Raw genomic sequence first — 25,783 nt, forward strand, 5'->3', positions numbered from 1 at the left:
AACCATCTGTAATGAGATCTGGTTGTCCTCTTCTGGCCTGCAGAGATGCATTGCAGCCAATCACTACAAATGCTCAGACCAAGGGGTGATCCTGTCCTCAGACTGAATGTCTCCACTAAACCTGTCTTTTCTCACCTTACATTCCTCCCTCCACCTCTCTAGTGCTGGGATTACAGGCATGGGACTCCCAAATACTGGGCTTGAGAAAGGTGAGCCAATACCACCTGGCCTCTAGTGATTTAGCCCTATACTCTGATCTTCAAGCTTTATTTGCTAAAACATCACTACAGCAGCTTTATCTACTGCTTTTGAGACAGGTTCTTATGGGCCAGTCTCCCTAGTGCTGGGATTAACATAGCTCCTCCAAGGCCACATGATGTAAGATTCCCCTCTGAATGCTGAGTGCCACTGGTTGATTTAAAAAAGCTGCTTGGGCCAATTGCAGGGCAGAATAGGGCAAGGCGGGAATTCCAAGCAGGCTCAGGCATGTAGCCACTGCAGGAGACAGAGGCTGAACAGAACCTTACCGGTAGGCCAGAACCACGTGGCAATACTTGGATTAACAGAAATGGGTTAAGATGTAAGAGCTAGCTAGGAATATGCTAGAGTCATTGGCTAAGCAGTATTGCAATTAATAGTTTCAGTGTGATTACTTTGGGCCTGGGCCAGGAACAGACAAGCAGCCTCCGCCAATAGCCACATGTAACCCTTTGCAAACAATTCCACCAGTATGGATGGACTCAGTATTCAAACATGAGCGTATGCAACCGTTTTCATTCAAAGCACATTTTTGCTTTACGTGTGCTTTGTGCAGGTGTGCATATGGCACATCACACATAACAAGATCGTGGGACAGCTTTGTGGAGTCAGCTCCTGCCTGCCTTCCATCTACATGGGTTTGAAGCATTGAACTCTGGTCATTAGGCTTAAGTGGCAAATGCTTCACCTGCTCAGCCACCTTACTAGCCCCTCTAATGTTTGTTTTCTTCAGTGTATGTTTTGCCTGTGTATATACCATGTGGATGTTGAAAATTGAACCCAGATCCTGTGCAGGAGCCTCAAGTGCTCTTAACCACCGAGCCGTCTCTCCAGTCCTTCATTCTTGAACCTTGCAGGTGGCTCTGTTGTGCTCTATACCAAGGAGCCATATTGGAGATCCAAGTGTTACTGGTTTTCTTCCCAGTTTAAAAGGTTGGAGTTTGTTACAACTTATAGTTCTGTATTTAAGGCTGGGCAAACTATTTTTATGTGTGTGGGTACTGTGCACTGTGTCCAAAAGCCAGGAGTGCTGGATCCTAAGAGTAGCCAGTGCTTTTACCCACTCAGTCAAACCTTCCATCTGTCTTAATGCGAACTTCAAACTGCATGCTGAGGTCTCCCCAGATGATAGGTTTAACACATCAGACAGTGAACTATTGCACATCACTCCTTTATTATACTGATCTGGAAAAGAAGATTTAGTATGCCCAAAACAAGTTCTGAACCCACATGGTAGGGTCAAGCAGCTGGAACATGATTCAGACAGCGAAAGACAAAACCCTGGACATGATCAAGGGGCACTTCACCTCTACAAGACAAGGCAGAGGGGTCCTAACACACAGTAAGAGATACTCCTGTCCCTTGAGGACAAGGAGTTTATCCCACTTGATATGAGGAATGGCTTATTTTCTGCTGACCACATAGGACTATTTCAATAACCACTAGAAACCTCAGAGGGGTTTGTGTGCTGATAAATATATATGTACTTTTTGTTTTTGTAAAAGTAAATGTAACACATAGACTCGACAGGATTGATCCCAACCTTCTGGGGCCACAGCTCCTTTAGGGTCAGAGAGGAAGGTAGTTCATCTTTTAAATGCAAGCTACTTTCACGTTCCACTGGAATGACTACAGCCCCCGGTTACCGGTTACCTAACTGCAGGACAGGCTCCAGGGACAAAACTTGGCTGCAGCTTCTCACTGGTCTGGCCACAGCATGTTCCTCCCTGACCTCCTCCTAAAGCAGACCCTTGTAAACAAAGGACTAAGAAAACTGTAATTACTACCTCTCAACTCTCCCGGGAAGAGGAGCTATCCCTCGATGTGGACCAAGAACCTGCACCCTAGAGGTGTTACTCTGACTAGATTCTATGAAGGGAGTGGGTGCAGGGGATAAAATACTAAGACAAAATGGGAGCCACGGGTCCCCATCTGCAGCTACAACTTAAACTTAAGTTCCTAAACATGGAGTCAGTGGCAGGGGCTGGGAAGGGTGCAGGAGGCAGAAACAGGCAGGGAGGAGGGTCTTGGGGTAGAAGTCTGTCTGCTCGCCTTCACTTCTTGGCCTTGCCCTGCGCGGCCACAGCTTCCATGGCTTTCCGCACGGTCTCTTCATCTCCCAGGAACTGCATGGGTTTCACGGGCTTCAAGTTCTTGTCCAATTCATAGACAATGGGAATGCCAGTTGGCAGGTTCAACTCCATGATGGCCTCTTCTGAGAGACCTAAAAGAGCCACCATCCACGTTCAGCCACAAACAACAGTCAACACACAAACCCCTTCAGGTTACTCTTCATCTGCCAGGGGGAAAGCACTTCCATGGGAACAAACATCTTTTCTGATCTAGTGTATTAGTGGACCCATTTCCCCCAAGGAACAGCCCCCAGTTAGAACTTCTCAAGCCTCTAAAGATTATGAAAAAAAAAAATGAGCTGGGTGGTGATAGTGCACACCTTTAACCCCAGCACTCAACAGGCAGAGGCAGGAGGATCTCTGTGACTTCAAGGCCATCCTGGTCTACAGGGCAAGTTAAAGGGCAGGCTCCAAATCTACAGAAAAACCCTGTCTCAAAAACGAGAAGGCACACAAAGATTCTAAGACGGGCCACCAACAAACTGCAGAAAGGCACACTATAGGTATCACTAACAAAGTAGGATACAGAAACCAACACAGAGCAGGACTCTGTGCTTCTCAGTCCATCCACCTGCCAAAAATTAGTCTGGACAGCTAGGTCCCCAGAGAGGAACAATTGAGATTTATGCCGAGTCAGGTTGTGACTGCAGTTTGAACTGGCACTCCTAGAGCAGGTGGGCATCTCCAGCTTTAGTGCATACTTAGCACATGGCAGTTCTGAACTGAGTCTCTCCCTGTGTGTAGAGAGGCCAAAGGCCCACTGTCACTGTTCTGCAGCCAGTTTCTATTGACTTGGAATTCAGGCTGGCCTAGAACTCAGAGTGACTATCTTGCTTCAGCCTCCTGGTACTGGGATTGGAGTGTAAACCACACCCGGCTGGCAGACTGTTCCTTAAGAAAGATTTTTCTTATGTACATCTGTGCTGCTGTCAGAGCTTTCCCAGGGGTGCCCTTGCTACAAAGTCAGTCTGACTGACAGATGAGCTTAGGACTAAGGTGCCCCCACTTCTTATCGTTCTATTAAGAAAACGCACATACCTTCCAGATGCTTGACGATCCCCCGAAGGCTGTTGCCATGGGCCGCAATCAGGACTCTCTTCCCCTCTTTGATCTGGGGGACAATCTCTTCATTCCAGAAGGGCAGTGCTCTGGCAATGGTGTCCTTCAGGCTCTCACAGGAAGGTAGCTGGTCCTCAGTAAGGTCTGCGTACCTGCGATCCTAAGCCACAAAGACGTATTTCCAGGTTACCCGTTATCCAGGTAGCATCTACAGAGCTTTCATGTGTGTCCATTCTACCTCTCGGCTCTGGAGGGAGTAAGTACTAGTGAAGATTTCAAAGGTCCAGAATACAGCTAAGAACTTGAGAAAGAGGATCCAGTCACCACCCTGCACCCACATTCCCAATCTGAACAACGTGTAACTTAGAAGGGGAGGTTTAACAAAACAATTATGCTTCCCAATTCACTTTAGTTTGCAGTTTAGTTTTGCGTATAAAGATGTGAAAAAGAGGTACTCCTCTCAGATCCACATCATCACCTTCCAACTAAATCTGGTAACAAGTGAGAGCCATTACTTAGCAAAAGGGACAGGATGGTAATTATCATAAATTATAAGATATTAGGTAGACCCACAAATGAGGCCCCGGGGCTGGAGAGATGGCTCAGCTCAGGGCACTTGTTGCTCTTCTGGGACTCTGGTTTGGTTCTCAGCACTCATATGGAGGCTCAGTCATCTCTAGCACCAGTTCAAAGAACCGATGTCGTCTTCTGACCTCCAAAGGCACCAGACACACATGGAGTGCACATAAAAACACGCAGGCAAAACACCCATCCACATAAATTTGGAAAATAAAAATGAGTGAAGACCATGCTCTAACCCCTCCTGATGCTGACTGAGTGACCACAGCTGGATTTGACCATACCTTACTGATGTTGCTGTAGAAGGGATGATCAGGCTCCATTGGCGGTGGTGGGACATCGTAAGATCGCCTCCAGATCTTTACCTGTGCCTCACCATGCTTAGCAGCAGTTTCTGCTTTATTGAGACCAGTCAGACCCCCATAGTGTCGCTCATTGAGGCGCCAGGTCCTGACCACTGGCAGCCACATCTGGTCAATGGCATCCAGGACTGTCCAAAGGGTTCGGATTGCTCTCTTCTGCACGGAAGTGAAGCAGATGTCGAATTCATAGCCAGCATCTGGAAATTAAGAAAGGCCAAATTAGCAAGGTATGGTGATGCGCACCTTTAACCCCAGTTCTAGGGAAGCAGGACAGGTGGGTCTCTAGTAATTCCTAACTATATAGTTATCCAATTAGCCTGAGGACTGTGCATCTCATTCTAATGCCTAAACGTTATACCTAAACATATTTTGAATGTTTCAATTGAGAGAAAAAAGGACCACAGACTTGGTCATCGAAGTTCAATCCCCAGAACCCCCATAGGGTTAAAAGGGTGCTGGCCACAAGTTGCCCTGACCTCCACACATTGCATTCTGTGGCATGTGCATGTACCAGCACACACACAAAATATATGAATGAGCTTACAAAAAAATTTTAAAGGAGTCAGTTGGTGGTGGATCTCTGTGAGTTTGAAGCCAGCCTGGTCTACAGAGGGAGTTCTAGGACAGCCAGGGCAACAAACAGAAGCCCTGTCTCAAAAAAAACCAAGAAAATAAAATAGAAATAAGCATAAATATTGAACTCTTCCTAATTCCTAGCTAACCTTTCTAGAAGGCTCATCATTGGTCCTACACCAAACTATGATTTACTCTGCATTGGAATCCTACAAGGTTACAATCCTCTCAACCCATTTTTACCAGATTAGGAAATTTTTTTAAGATAGGAGTTGGGCACAGCGGCACATGGAGCCAGGGTGATCTTGAATTCAAGGCTACCTCGGCTTGTCTTTAAAATTATGAATTAAGAAGCTGTCCCTTTCCTTATGCCAAGAAACACTCCTGTTTTCTCTAGCATACAAGGTTCTCTTCAAAACCAACCACCAACTTTCCTGGGCATTGCTTCATATTGAGATTAGCAACACTAACAAAACGGGAGGTAAATTTTCCTGCTAGGCAGTCAACTGACAGTGAGGCCACTGAGACCAACTATTGGGGGGAAGGGAAGATTAATCACCAGGAAAACCACAGTCCCCCAAAAGAGAAAGGCAGACCTCACCCATTAGCCTCTGGACAAGGCCCCACAAACTACCATTACATGCTTCACCACCTCCTTAACCAGAATAGGAAGGTCTCCCCAACAAAAGGCTGAGTCACTGAGATACCCACAGAACAAGCCTCAGCTCCCATGAGAAGCTAAGGGCTGTTTCACTACAATTATTTCCTGTAGCAAGGAGGGCCTCACTTTGGATACAAATAGCCCCTAAGGCAGCGGTCTCCCAAGGACTCAGACAAGGGTGCCACAGGATAAGCAGCAGACACACACCTCCTTTAGCCTACCATTTAAACCAAAGGAAAGCCAGGGGTAGAATGGTCATAATGTGGACACTGTTCTTCCCAAGGATACCTTCCTTCCTCAGCTACAGCTGCAAGGAAAGTCTCACTAGCTTCCTTCTGAAACCAGATTCAAGACTGTATCAATCCATAGCTGAGGAAACTGTATACATCTTAAGTCTTTTTTGTTACTGTATTACCCACAGTCCTCTTCATTCTGGTTTTGCTTTTACTCTTTCATTCTTTAATCACCTGGGATACCTTTGGGAGACACTAAAGTTTTACATTGGCTTTTCTTCCTCCCCCCCCCCCACAGGGTTTCTCTGTGTAGCCTTGGCTGTCCTCAAAGTCACAAAGATCCACCTTCCTTAAAAGTGTGCGCCACCACCGCCCGGCTTTTCGCTTTGCGCCGGCTTTGCTGTGGTCGAAACTGACCCATGCTCTAGATCCTCCCTTCTCAGCTCCCTGGGTGCTGGAAAAACTACCGGACTGTAGCACCGTGTGCAGTCTCATCCGATCTCCTACAAGTTAATGCTACCAACATTTAAGACTGAGATGGGGTCTATTATTTTCCTGTGCGTACAAGGTCAAGGGCTACTCATCTTATCCAAGGAACGGACAGTTAACTGTCCCGAGCTAGGCATCAGCCAGCTACCACAGACCTATACGGTACTTCGTGCCACAGAGCTAAAGAAAATGGCTTCCTTTCCCAACACTTCTTTTTCCTAGCCTCTCCTACATAATGTGCGTGTCCAGCAGGCCACCCATCTCAAAGCAGTCTCACTTCCTTGCATCGGGATTTCGTGTCCAAAGCCATCCTTCTTTGCAAACAACCAGGACCCAAATACCGAGATCCCTTCAGCTAAGCATCTAAAAGGGCTGCTGCTATGTCCAAGTTAGAAAGATGCAGGGCAGGATCTGCTCAACCACCAATGGTAGCACCTCTACGCTCCAGGGATTCTCCTGGTAGCAGGCAACAGGATTTGCATTCCGAAAATCACGGAGGACAGTAGGTGGTGCGGGACGCCAGGCCTGGATAGGCAAAGGCAATCTTTATCTCCTGGACGCTGCCACCCTTTGCCCAGCCTCCGTCCTTGGCTACCAGCACTTGTTACTCCACCCAGAAATGGGGCAAGGACACTGGATTAGAGCTAAGTAGTTATGACCTTGGCCGAGGCTTTCCAGCCACTTTTCTCAACTATTAACAGGGGGGCAGAGATAAAAAGGAGGGAAATAAAATCGGCCTTCTTTGTGGCCTGTCGAGATCGTCAACTGAAATCGCCCACTCACATCTCTGGATTCGTTTGAGTATTTGTGGTACGCACCTCTCAGAAGCACGCGGGTTTCCAGGTGTCTATGAGGCCATCAGGCATCCCCCACCTAACTCCCAGGACGACCCTGTGGCCTGCTGCTTTGCCTTGATTCGCAGGCTCCCCTTAGGTAAACTTAGGTACCGCAACTGATATCACAGGACATCCTCCGCCAGCCACCCCAGGCCCTCGTGGTACCCTAAAGGGTCCTGTCTGCCACAGGTGGGGCTGCTCAGACTCGAAAGATAGATAATCGCCTAGCGGCATCTGCGCCCTCTTTTTGGCACAATCCCTCACACTCCAACGGGGTGACCTTGACAAGCGGGCTTCCTGCCCTGCGTTCACCTCCCCAGATGCAAACTCAGCTGGGGAGGCCACCCGAGGTGCACGCCTCGAGGGGCGCGTGGGCTAGGATGGGCCCGCGCGGGCCCCCGCACGCCACACCGTGTCCGGCTCGTACCTCGCAACGCCTGTCCGCCGCGCTTTGCCTCCTCGTGGCCCGCCGGGCTCAGGTCGGCGTCGTACCAGCCGCTAAAGCGGTTCTCCAGGTTCCAGGCGCTCTCGCCGTGCCGGATGAGGACTAGCTTGTAGGCGGCCATGGCGATAGGCAAGGGGATGCAGCAGAGACTGAGGCTCGCTGAGATTCCGCGCACAGCCTGCCCCACGCCTGCGCATGCGCACTTGCGCACGCCCGCCCCTCTCCCGCGCACTTTCTTCCCCGAAATCTTTCCACTAGCTCTACCGACCTCCGCCCGCCAGGTGTGCGCATGCGCCCAAAGCAAATTCTGCGGCCCGCCAAGGGGGGGCGTGGAGTGCGCCGGGGCGGCAATGCGCATGCGTCGTGTATAGCTGTACCCGCGTGCGTTCCGGCGGTCACGGAGCGCACGTAAGCCGGGAGGGTGGTTCCTGGCGGCGCGCTGACTGCCCAGGGTGCCGGCCCAGTCCCGCTTCCTGCCTTGGCGTGAGCGCTCTTCCCTAGAAAGGCTCTTTGCCCCGGCGAGATCACAGTCCCATCCCTGCGCAGGTCGATTATTGACTCTTCTCTTTTTTATTTGTACTTCGGACACGTCGCAAACCCCTATCAACCTCATTTGTAAAAGTGGTACCTGTCTTCCTGAAAGTGCTTTATAAACAGACCAGTCCAAGATTCTCTCAGAGGGCCTGATGAAAGAACAAAGCAGCGTTAGTTCTGTGACCTTGTCCAAGAGCAGACTTGGCAAGGTCCAGTCTGGGGCTGCAGTCTGGGCCTCCACAGTTTTGGTTCCTGGGAACCCTGTTTTCTCCCCTGAAATACTGTGGTCCCAGGTATTGTTGTTTGTCTACATGTATGTCCGTGTCAGGGTGTCAGACCAGTTACAGACAGTTATGAGCTGCCACGTGGGTTCTGGGAATTGAACCCTCAGACCTCTGGAAGAACAGACAGTGCTCTTAACTACTGACCTATCTCTCCAGCCCCCATGTCTCCATTCTTAATGTTGCTTTTCACACTTGACCTTTTGTTCTTTTGCTTTGTCCCTAATCTATGCCCCCTTACTGACTACTACAAAATTCTCCTGCTTCATAACATTCAAGGTTTCTGTGCTCTTACCTAATTAGGGTCTTCCATTCTGCAGAAGGTTCCCTTGGGGCCTGGATTCAAATTATGTCTCTGGTTTGGCTTGCCCTGGGTCTTACGGTATGCCACTCCCCTTCTTCAGTTTCCCCACCTGGGAACTGCGACAATAATTCACACATACACCTGCCTAGAGCACTGTTGGGAGAAATACACGAGATGAGCCATGTGACAGACTCAGTGCTGTCTCCAGCAATAAACATTAGCAACATTGTAATATGGTAATTGGTAACAACATTGTACTCGGGAATATTATTGACAGTGTAGTGTGACCAAGAAGACAAAAAAGAAAATTAATGAGGACACCTGGGAGCATCCTGCAAGCCTGCCGCCCAGCACGATGCCTAGTAAGGTGTGCCTGTCTAGCAGGGTGAAAACTAAGCAAACAGCTAGAATACTCTTCTCTCTCTCTCTCTCTCTCTCTCTCTCTCTCTGTGTGTGTGTGTGTGTGTGTGTGTGTGCGTGTGTGTGTGGTGTTTTTTGTTGTTTCTTATTTTTATTTATTCATTTGTTTGGAGACATGGTCTTGCTGTATAACACATGCTGGATTCAAACTCCCAATCCCCCAGCCTCAGCCTCCTAGTGCTGATATAGGAGTATACAAGGACTCATCCAGTACAGGCAGCTAGAATTCTTTGGGGAGTAGGCCAAAGGCCTCTGTGCCACCAGCCTTGGGAAAACTCTCAGAAACCTGCCTATTCGGCCTCTGGATGGAGCTGCCTTCTCCTGTGATTCTGGTACCTTTAAACTTTGATTAGAGCATTGCATCATCTGTATCTGGGATTGTCAGAGAATCTTTTTGTTTATTTTTTTGCTATCATTTTGGGTTTTATGTTTGTTTTGTTTTTAAATGGGGTTTCTCTATAGCACTGGCTGTCCTGGAACTTGCTATGTAGACTATCCTGGCCTTGAACTCAGAGATCTGTCTTCTCTTCTGCTTCCTGAGTGCTAGGACTAAAAGTGTGCCCTACCAAACCCACATGTAGTAGTTTGAATAAAAATGGCCCCATAGGTTCATATATTTCAATACTTAGTCATCAGGAGGCAGGACTCTGTAGATGGAAACTTCTGTCTGCCCTAGTCCCATAGCTGTTCAGTCCCAAATAAACACACAGAGGCTTATATTAATTATGAACTGTTTGACCTATTTTTCAGTTTTATTACTAACAAGCTCTTACAACTTAAATTAATTCATAATTCTTATCTATGTTTAGCCATGTCTCTTGGTACCTTTTCTCGTAAGGCATTCTCATTTTGCTTCCTCTGTCTGGCTTGTGACTGTGTCTCTGCCTTTCCTGTTCCTAGAATTCTTCTAGTCTGGTTGCCCTGCCTATACTTCCTGCCTGGCTACTGGCCAATCAGCATTTTATTAAACCAATATGAGTGACAAATCTTTACAGTGTACAAGAGCATTTCCCACAGCAGACTACACTATTTGAGAAGGATTAGAAGAATTAGGAGATGTGGCCTTGTTGAAGTAGGTATGCCTTGTTGGAGAAAGTGCATCACTGGGGATGGTCTTTGAGGTTTCAAAAGCCCATGCTAGCCAGGCAGTGGTGATGCAGGCCTTTAATCCCAGCACTTAGGAGACAGAGGCAGGCGAATCGCTGAGTTCAAGGTCAGTCTGATCTACAGAGCAAGTTCCAGAACAGCCAGGGCTACACAGAGAAACTCTGTCTTATGAAGAAAAAGAAAAAGAAAAAAAAAGCTTTATTTAATAAGAGTTCCCATGGTCATAGTGTCTCTTCACTAATAGAACAATGACTAAGACACCACTTAAAAAAATAAAAAAGCAGGAGATGATCAAGATGCCAGATTCATCAGTAATAAGTCAGAGGTGTCCTGTGGAGAGACATCTGTTGTAGGTCTTGCTGTTTCAGGTGTCAGTCAAATGCCCAGAGAGATCTGGAGAAGAGGGTGAAGAAAGAGGGTGCCAGGGGCCTTTCTTGTCATGGTGACCAGGACTTTTAAAGGCTGAATGCAGAGTCCCTAGGCAGAGATGGTAACTCATCAGTGTGTGTTACAGCATCTCGGATCTGAGAAACTTCAACCTATCAAATCAGGGAGGCGGTGGCTGCTGCTGCTGCTTCTCCTCCTTCAACTTCTTTTTGTTGTTGTTGTTTTGTTTGTTTCTTTGTTTGTTTGGTTTTTCAATACAGGGCTTCTCTGTGTAGCCTTGGTTGTCCTGGAACTCATTCTGTAGACCAGGCTGGCCTGGAACTCACAGAGATCCCCTGCCTCTGCCTCCCAAGTGCTGGAAATAAGGCATGTGCCACCACCAACCGGCCTTTACTTTTATTTTTTCACGTGCATGAATGTTTTGCCTATGTGCATATGTCCACACCATAAGCATGTCTGCTACTCTCTGAGTCCAGAAGAGGGCATTAGATATCCTGGAACTGGAGTTATAGAGGTTATAAGGTAGCATGTGGGTTCTGGGAACTGAACCTGGGTCTTCAGCAAAAGCAGCAAGTGCTCTTAATCCCTGGTTCCCAAATCAGGAAGATTTCTTTATCTTCTTTTTTTTTTTAAGATTTCTTCATTATGTATACAGTGTTCTGTCTGCATGTATGCCTGCAGGCCAGAAGAGGGCACCAGACTTCATTACAGATGGTTGTGAGCCTCTACATGGTTGCTGGGAATTGAACCCAGAACCTCTTGGAAGAACAGCCTGTGCTCTTAATCTCTGAGCCATCTCTCCAGCCCCAAGAAGATTTCTTTTTTTTTTCATTTTTTAAAAAATTTTTATTTTTTAATTGATATTTATTGAGATCTACATTTTTCTCTGCTCCCCTCCCTGCCTCTCCCCTCCCCCCTTCAACCCTCCTCCAAGGTCCCCATGCTCCCAATTTACTCAGGAGATCTTGTCTTTTTCTACTTTCTACTTCCCATGTAGATTAGATCTATATAAGGATCTCTTAGTATCCACATTGTTGTCTAGGTTCTCTGGGATTGTGGTTTGTAGGCTGGCTTTCTTTGCTTTATGTTTAAAAACCACCTGTAAGTGAGTACATGTGATAACTGTCTTTCTGTGTCTGGGTTACTTCACTCAAAATAATGTTTTCTAGCTCCATCCATTTTCCTGCAAAATTCAAGATGTCGTTATTTTTTTATGCTGTGTAGTACTCCATTGTGTAAATGTACCATATTTTTCTTATCCATTCTTCGATTGAGGGGCATTTAGGTTGTTTCCAGGTTCTGGCTATGATAAACAAAGCTGCTATGAACATAGTTGAGCACATGTCCTTGTGGCACGATTGAGCATCCTTTGGATATATACCCAAAAGTGATATTATTGGGTCTTGAGCAAGGTTGTTTCCTAATTTTCTGAGAAATCGCCACACTGACATCCAAAGGGGCTGTACCAGCTTGCATTCCCACTAGCAATGCAGAAGTGTTGAAGATTTCTTAAAGTCTAGAGGAAAGCAAGAATAAATCCATGTGTTTTCTCTTTGGTGCTTTTTTAAATCTTTTTTTTTTTAATCTTATCTATAATGAACACAAGACACAAAAACATGTCACTGCTGACTCTTCTGCCCCCTAAAGCCTGAGCCAGAAGCAGAGAAATATTGAGTTTGAAGCACAAGGCAGAGAGATGGCCACTGGTCACAACTTGGGTATAATATGACCTTAATCCTTCTGCCCCTTCCTCCAAGCATCCGAGAGGTCATTTGCACAGATCTGGAAGAGCATTGCGCCCCTTCCACCCTGGAGGCGGCATCAGGTGGGGCCACACCAATTCCTGCTATTGTGTGACTAGAGGGTGTCCTCCCAAATGTACTCTGCCTCCCACAGATGGGTTTAAAATTTGAATAGAAAAGAAAAAATAAAGAAGAAAAGAAAAAGAAAAGAATCAAAGAGAGAGGGGTGAAAATTTTTTTAAAAAATTTTAAAAAATTGAATCTACTGTAGAAGACAAGAGCTATGGAAGATGGAATTTAACTGAACAAGTGAGTCACTGTGCTGTGCCCAGTCCCAAGGCCCTTTCTTCACGCTTTCTCTGCTTCCTCATTATAAGGTAAGCTCTTGTCGTCATGATTTGCTGTGTCAGCTGTGGATTGACGCCCTAACTAGATCACTCTCCACCCCGCCCCCAACCAAGTCATTCTCAGGCAAACCTGACTAATATGATTCTCCTTCTGGAGGATGACCGTGAAGGATCATGCTCATGCCCTTTGCCCTCATCCCAAAGTCTGGACTCCAGTCAGACTTGAAACTCTGAACTCTACGGACCAAAGCTCCTCTTTTAGAGCCGTTTTTGATTCCTTCAGTTCAGGACAACTTCCTGGGACCCTAAGAGCTTTCAAACAATGAGCCTGTGGACTGGAAAAACTGAGACATAGATAGTAGCCTCGGCCCTGTTAGCAGCTCCTGTCCTGCGGTACAGTGGAGCGTCTCTCAGCCTACCCCCTCCGTTTATTTTCCCACCGAGTACTGCCTTATCAAGTACTGAACATTTGGTGAGGGCCTGATTTAGAAGTGGGGCGAAGCAAGTTATCTGACTCGTGCAAGAAGGAGTGGCTGCCATTCAGCCCCCAGGACTCCTGTAAGGACGCCACATGTCTTTGCCTGCAGAATCATCTCTCACGTTCATCACCAAATGTTCAGCTTTGCACTGGCTGGGGAGAAAACTTCTGCCACAGAGTGGGAGGAAAGGAATGAGTCGAGCTGGTGCTCAGCGTCTCTGAGCTCCTAAGAGAAGGAGCCATGTTTCCTTGTGAGATGAAGCTCACGTTCCGACCCATGAAACATGGCATTGCCGAAGATGACCAAAGCTGAGCTGGTACTACAAGAAGTGTAAGAAGGAAAGCTTCCCGAGGACTCCCCTGACCTCAGGCCCCTGCTTTAGCCAGAAACGACAGTGCATGCCTTTAATCCCAGATTCAAGGAGGCAGAGGCAGGCAGGTCTGTGATCTGTGAGTTTGAGGCCAAGCCGATCTACATTGTGAGTTCCAGGCCATCCAAAACTACATAGAATGACCTTGTCTCAAAAATACCAAATCAAGTTACATTGTCTGTCCAATGCAGACAAATCTGGTTGCTTATGGCTGGGAGGGTTGTAGGTATAAATAAGCACGGGTGTTTTGAGTGGTAAAAATATCTTCAAATGGAACTGAGGTCATGTGGCAATATCTTGTGGAGATACCAAAACTCGGAAAGTCAAATATGATGGCAGAGGTCTCTAATTCCAGTACTTGGGAACCAGAGGCAAGAGGGTATGTTAATCCCACAGATTTGAGGACAAAGACCCCCCCACCCAAATCATGGCCAGATTAATGAAAGCAAGTCGTTTTTGTTTTGTGTGTGTGTGTGTGTGCGCGTGCGTGCACATATGTGTATGTACATGGGCTGTCTCTAAGATGGGCTTCAAGAGATCATCATTGGACATGGGGAAGTAAGGGTTTTTATAGCTCAGGAATGGGGAGTTTCTAAATGGGGGATCGGGCAGGCAAATAGGCAGGGTTACAGAAACAGCATAAGTATAGCAAGTTGGTCAGGGCCTGGATTTCCCACTTGGAGAAGTGAGTTTGCAAGCTCGGACCCATCAAAGAACTCCTGGGTGGCAGCCCTCCAGAATCCTCTCCCAACCCCTTTCCTGCAGCTTGCCTGGGAATTGGAGAGTTCGGCTGCTTGTTCCTGCTGTAAAAAACATCCCCCTTTCCTCAGAGACCCTTATGAAGGACCCCCATTGCCACCTCGTGGCCTGATTTTTCTTCAATGACACTTCCACCCTACCACTTCCATACTGCTGGCTGTCCATGGCAAATAACTCTCCTTTGCATGTTTGTGTTTCATTTTGCTTGTTTGTTTTATTTTTGAGGCAGTGGCTCTCTAGTCCTAGCTTCCTCGAGCTCTCTATGTAGATCAGGCTGGCCTCAAACTCACAGAGATCCATCTGTCTCTGCCTCCCAAGAGCTGGAATTAAAGGTGTTCATCACCAAACCTGGCATTAATAGCTCTTCTGCTAAATGCCTTAGCCCTCAACAATTCATCTCAGTGTCCTCCTTGAAACCCACATCGAGACCTTTCAACTGGGAGATCTGGCCAGGAATGTTTATCTCTGACTTCACACCCCACAAGATGAGAGACGAGGAGCTGGCCTTCTAGGTCTCATTTCTGATTGGATAGGTCCCTCCCCTGATCTCTCTGTTGGGAAACTCCCTAGGTCCAGGATGTAAGATGGACGGCCAGGATGGACCTCCTAGTTACAGCCCAGGCTCAACTTAGGCAACCCAGAAAATCCCCAGCGAAAGATCCTCTGTTAAAATAAGGCAACTCCTGGAAGGGGCTGTTAGGGAATAGCAGTCAGATGAACAGTGGGAGAAAGGACTCTTGGCACTGGAGAGATGGGTCAGTGTTTAAGAGCTTGTACTGCTCTTGAAGAGGTTGGTACCCATCACACATGTTGGGCAACTCAAAAGTACCTGCAACAGTTCCAGGGCATCTGCACGCATGCGTACTTAGCCACTGGTAAACACAAGCACATGCTAAATTGAAACTGAAACAAGTCTTTAGACAAGTTCTTATCAGGCTTGCTGTGGTGGCCTATGCCTTTCATCCCAGCCCTCAGGAGGCAGGGGAAGATGGATCTCTTTGCCTTTGAGGCCTGCTAGCCCCGCCTATCTTTGCTCCTGCCTTGCTATTGGCTGTTTAGCTCTTTGTTAGGACCATCAGGCAGTTTAGACGGGCAAAGAAACACAGCTTCACAGGGTTAAACGAATGCAGAATAACCAAAGTCACACCCCTTACACTAATAGTCCTCAACCGCGCACACCTTTTCATCTCAGCACTAGGGGGACGGAGGCAGGTGGATCTCTGAAACCGAGGAGTGTCAAGGCTACAGTGAGAAACCCTGTCTCTAAACACAACAACCAAGAGAAAAAGGAGGGAAAAAAACAAAAGGTTTTATCACTGGGAAAGACTGTTATGTTGCCATGACCAAAAAAAAAAAAAATTACCTTTACAAGTTTTAAACTACGTAATCAAAGACAACTCATCTCTGAGTAGTTGGATGAGGGCAGTTTGTGTCTGTGGCTTCTCTATTAGCAACGGCTAACTAACAACAGTTGACTAATTGACTAACCAGTGGCATAACTCTTCCTCCAGGTGGCCATGGACCTGCCTCACACTTCCTTATCTGCTGACCCTCTCAGTCCCTTGCTCCACTCCAAGCCACTGAACTTGAGAGCCATGGCTCTGCCTTCCTCAACCAACTTTTACTTCAATACAGCCCGGCCTTCTGCAGGGACCGTGTGCAAAGTAACGCTAACCTCACATGTATTGACTCACTGTGGTCACAGAACAGCAAACGGATTTCTAGACACGGGAACTTTGAAATTCAGTCACCTGTCTCATGTCACACCGCAGGATGCGGCTTCAAATCCAGGCTTCCTGGTACTCAGTAACAACTGTGCCCCACCTAGGTTGTCCTGAGGAGCTGCTTTGGGCAATAAAGGCTTTCTCCATCCCCAGAGCTAGAGCCCTAGATTAAACATCCAGCCCACAGGCTTCCTCTTTGTTTGGGACAAGAGGCTAACCTTCAATTTCCCTTTTCTACTGTTTGGTGTCCTAACAGATTACAAAACCACTGACCTATGGAGGACCTTCCTGCTCCTTCCGGCTTTAGCTCTCTGGGTGTGGCCCTCTGTTCTCTCCTTTGGAGTCTCACAGGTGGTTTTTATAGAGGCACCAACAAAATAAGCTTCTAATTAGGAGTTGTCTCTCCCAGCTTCAGCCCAGTAGTTAGGTCTTGTGCCCTTGGGGAGTCACTGAACCCTTTGAGACCATGTTTTTCGTTTGCGAAGTGAGGAGGGTGGCTGTGCTCTCCTTCGCTTAAATTATAAATAGTATTCTGGAACTCAAGGCTAACTCATTGACAGCACCATGTCTGTCCACCATGTCCCCAGTGGTGTGCCCAGCACCTTCCTGCCTGTTCCTGTTTAGGTTTTTGTGAAACCTATGAGTGGGTTTCTCTTATTTTATCATCCCCATTTTACAGATCCGGAAACCTGAGGCTCCGAGAATGTATTTATTATTCGTTCTATAAGTTCTGTTCCTCTAGAAAACCCTGACAAATATATTTAACAAATGCTCATAAACTTTTATATATAAATATATATGATAGGGGGCTGGAGAGATGGCTCAGCGGCTAAAAGCACTGAGTGTTCTTCCAGAGGTCCTGAGTTCAGTTTCCACCAACCACATGGTGAGTCACTACCATCTATAATGAGATCTGGTGCCCTCTTCTGGGGTGCAGGTCCGCATGCAGGCAGAATACTGTACATAATAAATCAATCTTTAATAATAAAATAAAATTGTTACAGCCTAGGTTTTGCTGTAGACCCTCCAACCGACCTGATTTAATTCCTCAAGGCCATACCAGGTGACCTTGGCCCAATAAGCAAGCTGGGGTGCCTGCAGAAGGTGTGGTCCAGATTAAAGATGGATCTTCCCACCTCAAAGATCTAGATTAGAACAGGATCTTCCCACTTCAAACGATTTAATTAAGAAAAAAAATCCCTCACAGGTGTGCTCGGCCATTGAGTTTTAGTTAATTCCACCTGTAGCCAAGTTGACAGCTAAGTCACGGAGAATAAGATGACTTGCTCGAGGCCTCACAGCATGTGGTCCCAATTCACATGGTTTAAATCTAATGTGCATACTATGGGCGGTTCCTTGTAGTTTATGTGTTGTGAGGGATCCTGGACGTGACTAACGCGGCTTGATGGGAGCCAGTTATGGAGTCATGGGTAGGGAAATTGGTACTTCACCAAGGAGGTGAGCCTTGCTGTGTAGAACGGGAGTGTGTTTCTTGTGCTCACAGTTTGGAGGTGAGGAGGTTTCTGTTGTTCTAAAAGGCTTGAAAGAGTGGGCATCTCAGTCTCCAGCTGCAAGATCCTAGCCTAGTAAGCATTGCAGCCTTTATATATCAAGTTGCTGGACATGCTCCCTCTTGTGGCGAGGGTGTGTCTCTGCATTCATACAAAGTAACAGGAATTTTCTGCATTTTGCCATAGACACACTGTGATGGCTAATTTTAATTGTCAAATTGACAGGATTTAGAATCACCTAGAAGACAAATCCCTGGTGGTGTATGTAGTGTAGCTAGTGGCATTTCCAGAGATGTTTAAGGAGGTGCAGACCTAACCTGAGTGGACAGCAACATTGAATGTGCTGGGGTCCCAGACTTGACGCGAAGAGAGTAAGCACCACCACTATCTCTCTCTCTCTGCCAAATCTGCAGCTGCCTAATACTCCTAGCACCGCGCCTTGCCCACCACATGGACTGTACCTTCAGACTGTGAGTCATCTTTAAACGGCTTTTGCCAGGCGTTTTGTCACAGCAGTGAGAAAACTAAGTTGTAGGTAGTTTTCTGCGTGCTGGCAGTCACTCCCAAATATTCACTCAGACTTATTAGTAATTATAAATGCTCAGCCAATATCTCAGGCTTATTACTAGCTGGCTCTTACAACTTAAATTAATCCATTTCTAGTCATCTTTGTGCTTCCTTGAGGCTCATTTGCCTCATTTATAAACTTCCCATGTTGCGTTTTCTGCATCTGCCTCAAACTCCACCCTTCTTCCCATTCTCTCTGCTTGGAAAATCCTGCCTTGCTATTAGCCAACTTTTTTGTTTGTTTGTTTGTTTTGTTTTGTTTTTCGAGACAGGGTTTCTCTGTAGCTTTGGAGCCTGTTCGGAACTAGCTCTGTTGACCAGGCTGGCCTTGAACTCACAGAGATCCACCTGTCTCGTCTCCAGAGTGCTGGGATTAAAGGCATGTGCCACCACTGCCTAGCTTGGCCAATCAACTTTTTATTAACAATGAGAGCAACAAATTTTCACAATGTCCAAAAGGATTATTCTACAGCAGGAAGTAACAACTACACATGCACGTACTGGAATGTTGGGGATTTTCCATCTCCCTGTGTCCTTCTGAATGTTCTCCAGATAGAACTCAGTTATTAGAATTGGGGCAAGATAACTCTTAGATGTTGACTCAGTTCCTCAGATACGGTTAGGATGACTCACATATGTTTCCCCCTTACCCCACCTGATCTAGCAGCCCTTTGAATCAGCCAATCCTAATAGTTGAAAAACAACCTCCAGTCTCCCCCCTTGTTTCTGTGGCTTTTTACTTTAAAAGTAGCCTGTACCAGCTATTCGGGGTCTTTTGGCTTCTCGAATGCTGAAAGATCCTGTCGTGACAGAATTAAATTCTCTTGCTTTTATATCAACTGTGGTGTGAGAGTGTTCTCTTGGGGCGACTCTTCCTCAGTGATTGGACTTCAGGGTCCAACAATGCCATTATTTCACTGTTGATCTAATCCATTCTGTTGATCGGCATTTGTTCATTTCTAGTTTTCAACTCTCTCTTTTTTAGTATGTAAGTAAACATCTCTGTTGGACGTGTATATAGAAATGAATTGTTGGGTAGTGTAGGCATAATTTTGTTTTAGTAGATACTACTAGGCAAGTTAGATGTTATGGTTCATCCCTGTAATCCCATCATGTAAGAAACAGAGACAGAAGGATTGCTGTGAGTTTGAGGCCAGCATGCATTGTGTGGAGACCTGCTCAAAACACAAACAGGGAACAGGGACTAGTCTCTAGATGGCTTAGCAGTTAAGTGTTCATACCGCGCTCACCAAAGAGCTGAGTTAACTGCCTGCAACTCCAGCTCTAAGGGACCCGATGCTTCTGACCCCCACATGCACTTGCACTCACATGCACATGCCATCACCCAGTTGTACAGGCACATCATTTAAGAAATGAATATCTTTTTCGAGATGTGTAGCCCTGGCTGTCCTGGAACTGGTTCAGTAGATCAGGCTGACCTTAAACTCAGAGATCTGCCTGCCTGTGCTTCCTGAGCACTGGGATTAAAGACCTGAGCCACCACCAACGGAAAAGAAATAAGTCTTTAAAAAGTAATGCTACCAGTTTTCCAAAGTGTCTATATCAACTTTCCATTTGCAATAGCAGCGCACATAGACAGTGCTGCCCTCTGACCAACATATGCACAGCTACTCTTTCTCAGTTTTGTCTTGCGGATGGGCATGTGCATTTCTTTGTGGTTTCAACTTGCAAAGCAAGTTTAGAGCACCACCAGTTGTGCCTTCTCTCTGCAGACCAAGATCTTTTCGTTTTTATACCTTCACAGGTTTTTGGCTCTTGTAAACACTATGGCTTAATAGAAAGGTATCCTGGCAGTCGGGAGCCAAGGAATGGCACAACGTCACTATAAGCAGCTGTTCATAAGCCTGCTCTAAGGAAAGGTTTCCCCAGTGCAAGTGGAACATCTTTGCTCTGGCAAGGGAGGGTTTCCCCAATGAAGTTGTTACAGCTCTACTCCACTGAACTCTAAAGAAGTGTTACAGCGGGACTGGAGAGATGGCTCAGTGGTTAAGAGCTTTGCCTGCTTTTCCAAAGTCCTGAGTTCAGTTCCCAGCAACCACATGGTTGTGTCTCACAACCATCTGTAACGAGGTCTGGTGCCCTCTTCTGGCCTGCAGGCATACACATAGGTAGAATCATGTATACATAATAAATAAAATTATTTATTAGGTGGGGAAGGTGTTACAAAGGTGTTACAGCTGGGCCACTCCTTTGAAAGTGTCACACTGTGCAACAAATCAAGAGATTTATTGGGAAGAAAAAATCCAGGAGGGTGGCTGCCCCTAGGGTGAGAAGCATCAGCCAACTGAACAGAATACAGAGTTTATACAGGGTTTCTTGAGGGGCAGAGCTTTTCCAGGGTGGTTTGGGATTGGTGGGATTCCATGCCCAGGGTTTTGGGTTTTTTTTTTCTTTTTCAGTTTTTTGAGACAAGGTTTCTCTGTAGCTTTGGAGTCTGTCCTGGAATTCACTCTGTCAACCTCGAACTCACAGAGATCTGCCTGCCTCTGCTTCCTGAGTGCTGGGATTAAAGGCGTGTGCCACCACCGCCTGGCACTTTTAATTTTTTGTTTTTTTTTTTTCCGTGCTCAGGGTTCAGTGGGATTCTGCAGCCTTACTCTGGGTCAAACTCAGGGATTAATGGGATTTCAAACCCTTGTTCCTGGGGTTCAAGTCAGGGCAGGGTGCTCTTTCCTTGGACCTTTATACCCTATAACTCTTAATATTTATTTATTCATTGGTTCTTTTTACTCTACAACTCTCAATGTTATTTATTTATTTAATTATTTAGTTAGTTAGTTGATTTTCGGAGACAAGGTTTCTCTATATAACAGTCCTGGTTGTCCTAGAACTCTCTTTGTAGACCAGGCTGGCCTCGAACTCACAGAGATCTGCCTGCCTCTGCCTCCTAAAGTCTGGGATTGAAGGCGTGCACCACCATCGCCGGGCAAAAAACTTTTTCCCTATTGACTTAACTTTACTGGGCATTTTTGAGACAAGTTCTCACTATATAGACCAGGCTGGCCTTCAATTCACAGTGATCATCCTGCCTCTGCTGCCTAGGGGCTGTGATTATACAAGTATTTATTATGTTACTTTGTTTTTAGACAGGGTTTTGTTAACCTCACAGTGTTTAGACTAATCTGGTTTCAAACTTGCGACAGTTCTCCAGTTTGATGGGAAAACAGGCTTGCCGGCAGCACGCTCAGCGTTAAGAGCGGATTTTTTTAGAGTAATAATTTTTGAGAGTACGTTTGCTTTTGTTATTTTTAATTCCAAAAATATTCCTGTTTTATAAGGCTTTCTCCATGGTCAAGAGCCCCGGCGGTGCAGTAGGAGCCCACAGCATGTAGAATACCAGAACTCCTTTTCTAGGATAAAATCTCAGCGCAGAGAGGAATCTCCAAACCGGATGTTGATTCTTTTTGCCGTAGTAACGGCCTGGAGTCTGGAAGTGACGTCAGAGGAAGAGGCGGTGGAGCCGGCTGAGGACACACGTGGGTTCTGCTATCTCCGGCGTGGCCGGACGGGGATCCTCGGAGCGAGTCCGGGCCACAGTTTGGTCACCATGGGTCGCACGGGGAAGTTGCCCTCCGGTGTCTCTGGCAAGCTGAAGCGCTGGAAGAAAGGCCACAGCAGCGACAGCAACCCCGCCACCTGCCGCCACCGCCAGGCCGCTCGCAGCCGCTTCTTCAGCCGCCCATCAGGTAGCCCGGCCTCGGGTTCCGCGATTCCGCGGGATTCCGCGGGATTCCGCGGGCGGCGTCTTGGTGGTGGTGGTGGGGGTCATGGTTAGAATGTCAACCCTGGAGATCACTTCGAAGGCCGGCCCCTCGAGTTTGACAGATTCGGGAACAGTCCCTAGAAGGGAAATGACTTGTCTAGGGTACCGCGGCGTCAGGGTTGGGATACATGGTCATCACTACTCTTGGTGGCTCTTTAGAGTTTTGTGTGTGTGGAGGGGGGTGTTAGGACCCGAACCCAGGGCCTTGTGCACTCTAAGCAAACAATTACTGAGCCACAGCTTCAGCCTTCGGGTGACCCCGTACAGTATACGACTCTGCCTCTGGGTGTTGTTGTGCCTTTATTCTTTAATACAAGGAAGCAGAAACAGATCTGGGGGTTCTTTTCTCTTACCTTTAAAAGTTGCAAGCGTCCACAATAAGGGCCGTGTGCAGGCAGGCTGGGCTCAGAATCCATCCGTTGGGGTTGGGGGTTTGAACCCTTCTGGTTTGTTCCTTGGGGATTCTATTCCTTCAGCCTAAAGGAAGCTTGAGGGAAAGTGGGGCCGTTACCCTGTTACTCCGATTCTCAGGAAAGAGCGACCTGACGGTGGATGCTGTGAAGTTGCATAATGAGCTGCAGTCGGGGACCCTGAGCCTGGGCAAAAGCCAAACCCCTGAGACGGCCATGGACCAAGATCTGGAGGTGCCTTTCAGTGAGAAGTCCTCGGGCACATTTCTGAGTGGCCTGTCCGACTGTACAAACGTCACCTTTAGCAAAGTGCAGCGCTTCTGGGAGTCTAACTCAGCTGCCCACAAAGAGGTAGGAGATTGGCTCTGGAGGCTGGAGGACAGTAGGAGGGGCATATTCAGGACTGACTTTCTTCCAGCGCTGGTGACAGCGTCTGGTGTTTCTGCATGATGTGTCATCTCTCTTAGCATTTGTGCCCTTTACACAGTACTCCTTGGGCAGAGTCCACTTTAATAAAATGTGTGTGGTAAATGTACATACATAATTTTAAATTTTTATTTTTTGAGACAAGGTTTCCCTGTTTAGACCAGACTGGCCTCAGATTCATAGAGATCAACCTACTTGAGAGGTTGACTCTCAAGTGCTGAGGCTAAAGGTATATGTGGCCGTGTTTGGCAAATTATATATGTATATACACATATTGTTGTCGTTGTTTGTTTGTTTGTATTGTTTTTCGAGACAGGGTTTCTCTGTGTAGCTTTGGAGCCTGTCCTGAAGCTCGCTCTGTAGACCATGCTGGCCTCGAACTCACAGAGATCCGCCTGTCTCTGCCTCTCCAGTGCTGGAATTAAAAGCATGCGCCACCACCTCCTAGCCAGATTATATATATTTTATTGCGGACTTGTGGTTTGTGTGTATTACGGGGTGTGCGTGGAGGTCAGAAGACAGCTTTTGGGAATCCTTTGTCTCCTTCCATCATGTGGGACTCAGGGATCAAACTCGGGTTGTCAGGCTTGGAGGCAAGTGCCTTTTCTGACTGAGCCGCCTGGAATGCCCCAGGTCCACTTGGTTTGTTTGTTTGTTTGTTTTTGTTGGCTTTTTCGAGGCAGAGTTTTTCTGGGTAGCCCTGGCTGTTCTGTAACTCATTTTAAAGACCAGACTGACCTCAAACTCACAGAGATTCACCTGCCTCTGCCTCTTGAGGGCTGGGACTAAAGGAATGTGCCACCATGCCAGGCCAGAGGCCACTTTTTAAAGACCATCTCTGCTAAGTAAAATCCTCGAGGGTAAGGAATGTTCTGACATTTGTCCCCTCAGCTATACTGCACCCAGGGATTTTTTTTTTTTTTTTTTTTTTTTTTGGTTTTTCGAGACAGGGTTTCTCTGTAGCTTTGGTGCCTGTCCTGGAGCTAGCTCTTGTAAACCAGGCTGGCCTTGAACTCACAAAGATCTGCCCGCCTCTGCCTCCCGAGTGCTGGGATTAAAGGCGTGCGCCACCACCGCCTGGCTACACCCAGGGATTTTTACATATATTTCCAGGGACTCCAGTGTTCAACAGATTTCTGGTGAATAGCCATGGCTAGAATATGTCGCGTTTAACAAGAAATGTCTTACTTAATTTACATTTCAAAGTCAGTATTATGCCTATATTTTTTGGTGTTAAATGAGGAATATCAAAATGTTAAATGACACAAAGTAATATAAATAGAATAAAATGTTATAATTAGCCTCCTGATTTGATTCCTTCTCGTGGCTGATATTAGTGGGTCATTGTATATGTCTAGACTAGCACTGCCCAGTGGTGATGTAAAGTGAATCACACGTATAATCTTGAATTTTCTAGAAGCTACATTTAAAAAGTAAAAAGAAATAGGTGAAATTAATGTATATAACCAGTATATATAAAATGTTAGTATTTCAACACAATTTTTTGTTAACTTTTTTTACATTCTATTTATTTTGTGTGTGTGTGTGTGTGTGTGTGAGTATATGTGTGTGTGCGTGTGTGCACATTAGTGCCCATGGAGGTCATATCCCCTGGAACTGGAGGTAGAGGTGGTTATGAGCTTCCCAATGTGGGTGTTAGGAACCGAACTCTGGTGCTGTGCAAGAGCAGTAAGAATTCTTAACACTGAGGCATCTAGATGTCCAGCCCCAGTCAGGGACTGTTGTTTTGTTTGGACTCCTCTGTACTCCTGACTGGCCTGTGCTTTGCTGTGTAGACCAGGTTAGCCTTGAACTAACTAAGCTCTGTTTCTCAGGTGCTGGGATTAAAGGTGTATGCCACCAAGCCTGACAACCTGAGTTGTCTTTTAGTCTAGCGCAGGTTGACCTCAAACTCACTGTGGTCCTCTCGCCTTAGCCTTGTGAGTACTGGGATTACAGGTGTGCACCACCATGCCTGGTTTTGTTCAACTCTTTGTATATTTTTTTTATTGAGGTTTGCTATATTTTATATCCAATGCTCTCCAACTTTGTATTTCTAAGTTATTGTATCTAATTATTCTTTCCCCACCATTGTTATTTGTATTTTTTTCAATAGTCATAACAACATTTAAATCGGTCATTTTCTGGGCATAGTGATACATGCCTGTAGTCTCAGGACTTAGAAGACTGAGGCAGGAGAATTGGTAGTTTTGCAGCCAGCCAGGGCTACATAGCTAGACCCTCCCTATCTCAGAAAAAAAAAAAAGAGAAAGAAAAGAAAAAGACAAAAACAAAAAACCAAGAAAACACAAGGTCAGGGCGTATCCCAGCATGTGGGAAGCAGAGGCAGGCAGATCTCTCTGAGTTTGAGGCCAGCCTGGTCTACAGACCAAGATCCAGGAAAGCCAGGGCCATAGAAAAACTTTCTCATTGAAATAATAGTATATTATTAATCCCTTGTTACTGACTGTTGTCTGCTCTGGTTTGTGGCTGCAGTGTATAAATCTGCAGGCTCCCTGTCCTGGGCAACACAATAGAGCCAACCCTGTGGGTGAGCCAGCCCCAAAGTTGTAAGCATGGGAGAGTTGTCCCCACAACTTGTCTGTCATATGCGTTGTGGGTCGGGGAGAAATGCCCTCCTTGCTAGCTTGCAGGTCAACTTGTTGGGTATTTTTTTAGTTCACTAACTAAAAATTTAATGTAGGAGGGCCCAACTTACTGAGGATCATACTACCTCTGTCTGGATGGTTCTTGGGTATATAAGAAAGAGGGTTGGGGAAAAATGTGGGCCCTGCTCTTCACCTAGGCAGCACAGCAGAGCTAACCTTGTTGTTGAAGGTGTGGGGGGACCCAGCCCTCATGTTGTGAGCAAGGGAGAGCTCTCCCCAACACTCATCTGACCTGTGGTGGCATGGGTGGAGTAGAGATGCCCTCCATACCCCTAACCCCACCCATCAACCCCTGAGATAGGTGGGAGAACTGGCCTCGGGGTCATAAGAGTGGG

General features: G+C 46.6%; 2 protein-coding genes across 2 annotated transcripts in view; one reads left to right on the forward strand and one right to left on the reverse strand.

Moving 5' to 3' along the window:
• Positions 1–1,413: 1,413 nt before the first annotated feature.
• Positions 1,414–7,834, reverse strand: Pgam1 (phosphoglycerate mutase 1). Its single transcript, XM_087907889.1, has 4 exons — positions 7,610–7,834; positions 4,313–4,587; positions 3,429–3,609; positions 1,414–2,482 (listed from the first exon to the last, which is right to left on the reverse strand). The coding sequence occupies exons 1-4, from the start codon at positions 7,746–7,748 to the stop codon at positions 2,313–2,315; spliced, it is 765 nt and encodes a 254-aa protein (XP_087764015.1). The 5' UTR covers positions 7,749–7,834; the 3' UTR covers positions 1,414–2,312.
• A 13,798-nt stretch (positions 7,835–21,632) lies between these two features.
• Rrp12 (ribosomal RNA processing 12 homolog) overlaps positions 21,633–25,783 on the forward strand; it is a 37,839-nt gene continuing 33,688 nt past the window's right edge. The window contains exons 1-2 of the mRNA XM_048452882.3: positions 21,633–21,866; positions 22,475–22,704. Of these exons, the coding sequence (XP_048308839.3) occupies positions 21,728–21,866; positions 22,475–22,704 (369 nt within the window). The 5' untranslated portion in view covers positions 21,633–21,727. The remainder of the gene's footprint in view (positions 21,867–22,474; positions 22,705–25,783) is intronic.

The sequence above is a fragment of the Myodes glareolus genome, chromosome 7 (genome assembly GCF_982192425.1).
Source record: "Myodes glareolus chromosome 7, mMyoGla1.1, whole genome shotgun sequence".
In the NCBI taxonomy this organism is placed as follows: domain Eukaryota; kingdom Metazoa; phylum Chordata; class Mammalia; order Rodentia; family Cricetidae; genus Myodes; species Myodes glareolus.

Excerpts from the sequence above, each read along its gene's own strand:
- Pgam1 (XM_087907889.1), bottom strand. The coding sequence starts at position 7,748 with ATGGCCGCCTACAAGCTAGTCCTCATCCGGCACGGCGAGAGCGCCTGG. Across the intron at positions 4,588-7,609 it reads CGGCGGACAGGCGTTGCGAG|ATGCTGGCTATGAATTCGAC; the intron begins GTACGAGCCGGA and ends CTTAATTTCCAG. Across the intron at positions 3,610-4,312 it reads TCTACAGCAACATCAGTAAG|GATCGCAGGTACGCAGACCT; the intron begins GTATGGTCAAAT and ends TTTGTGGCTTAG.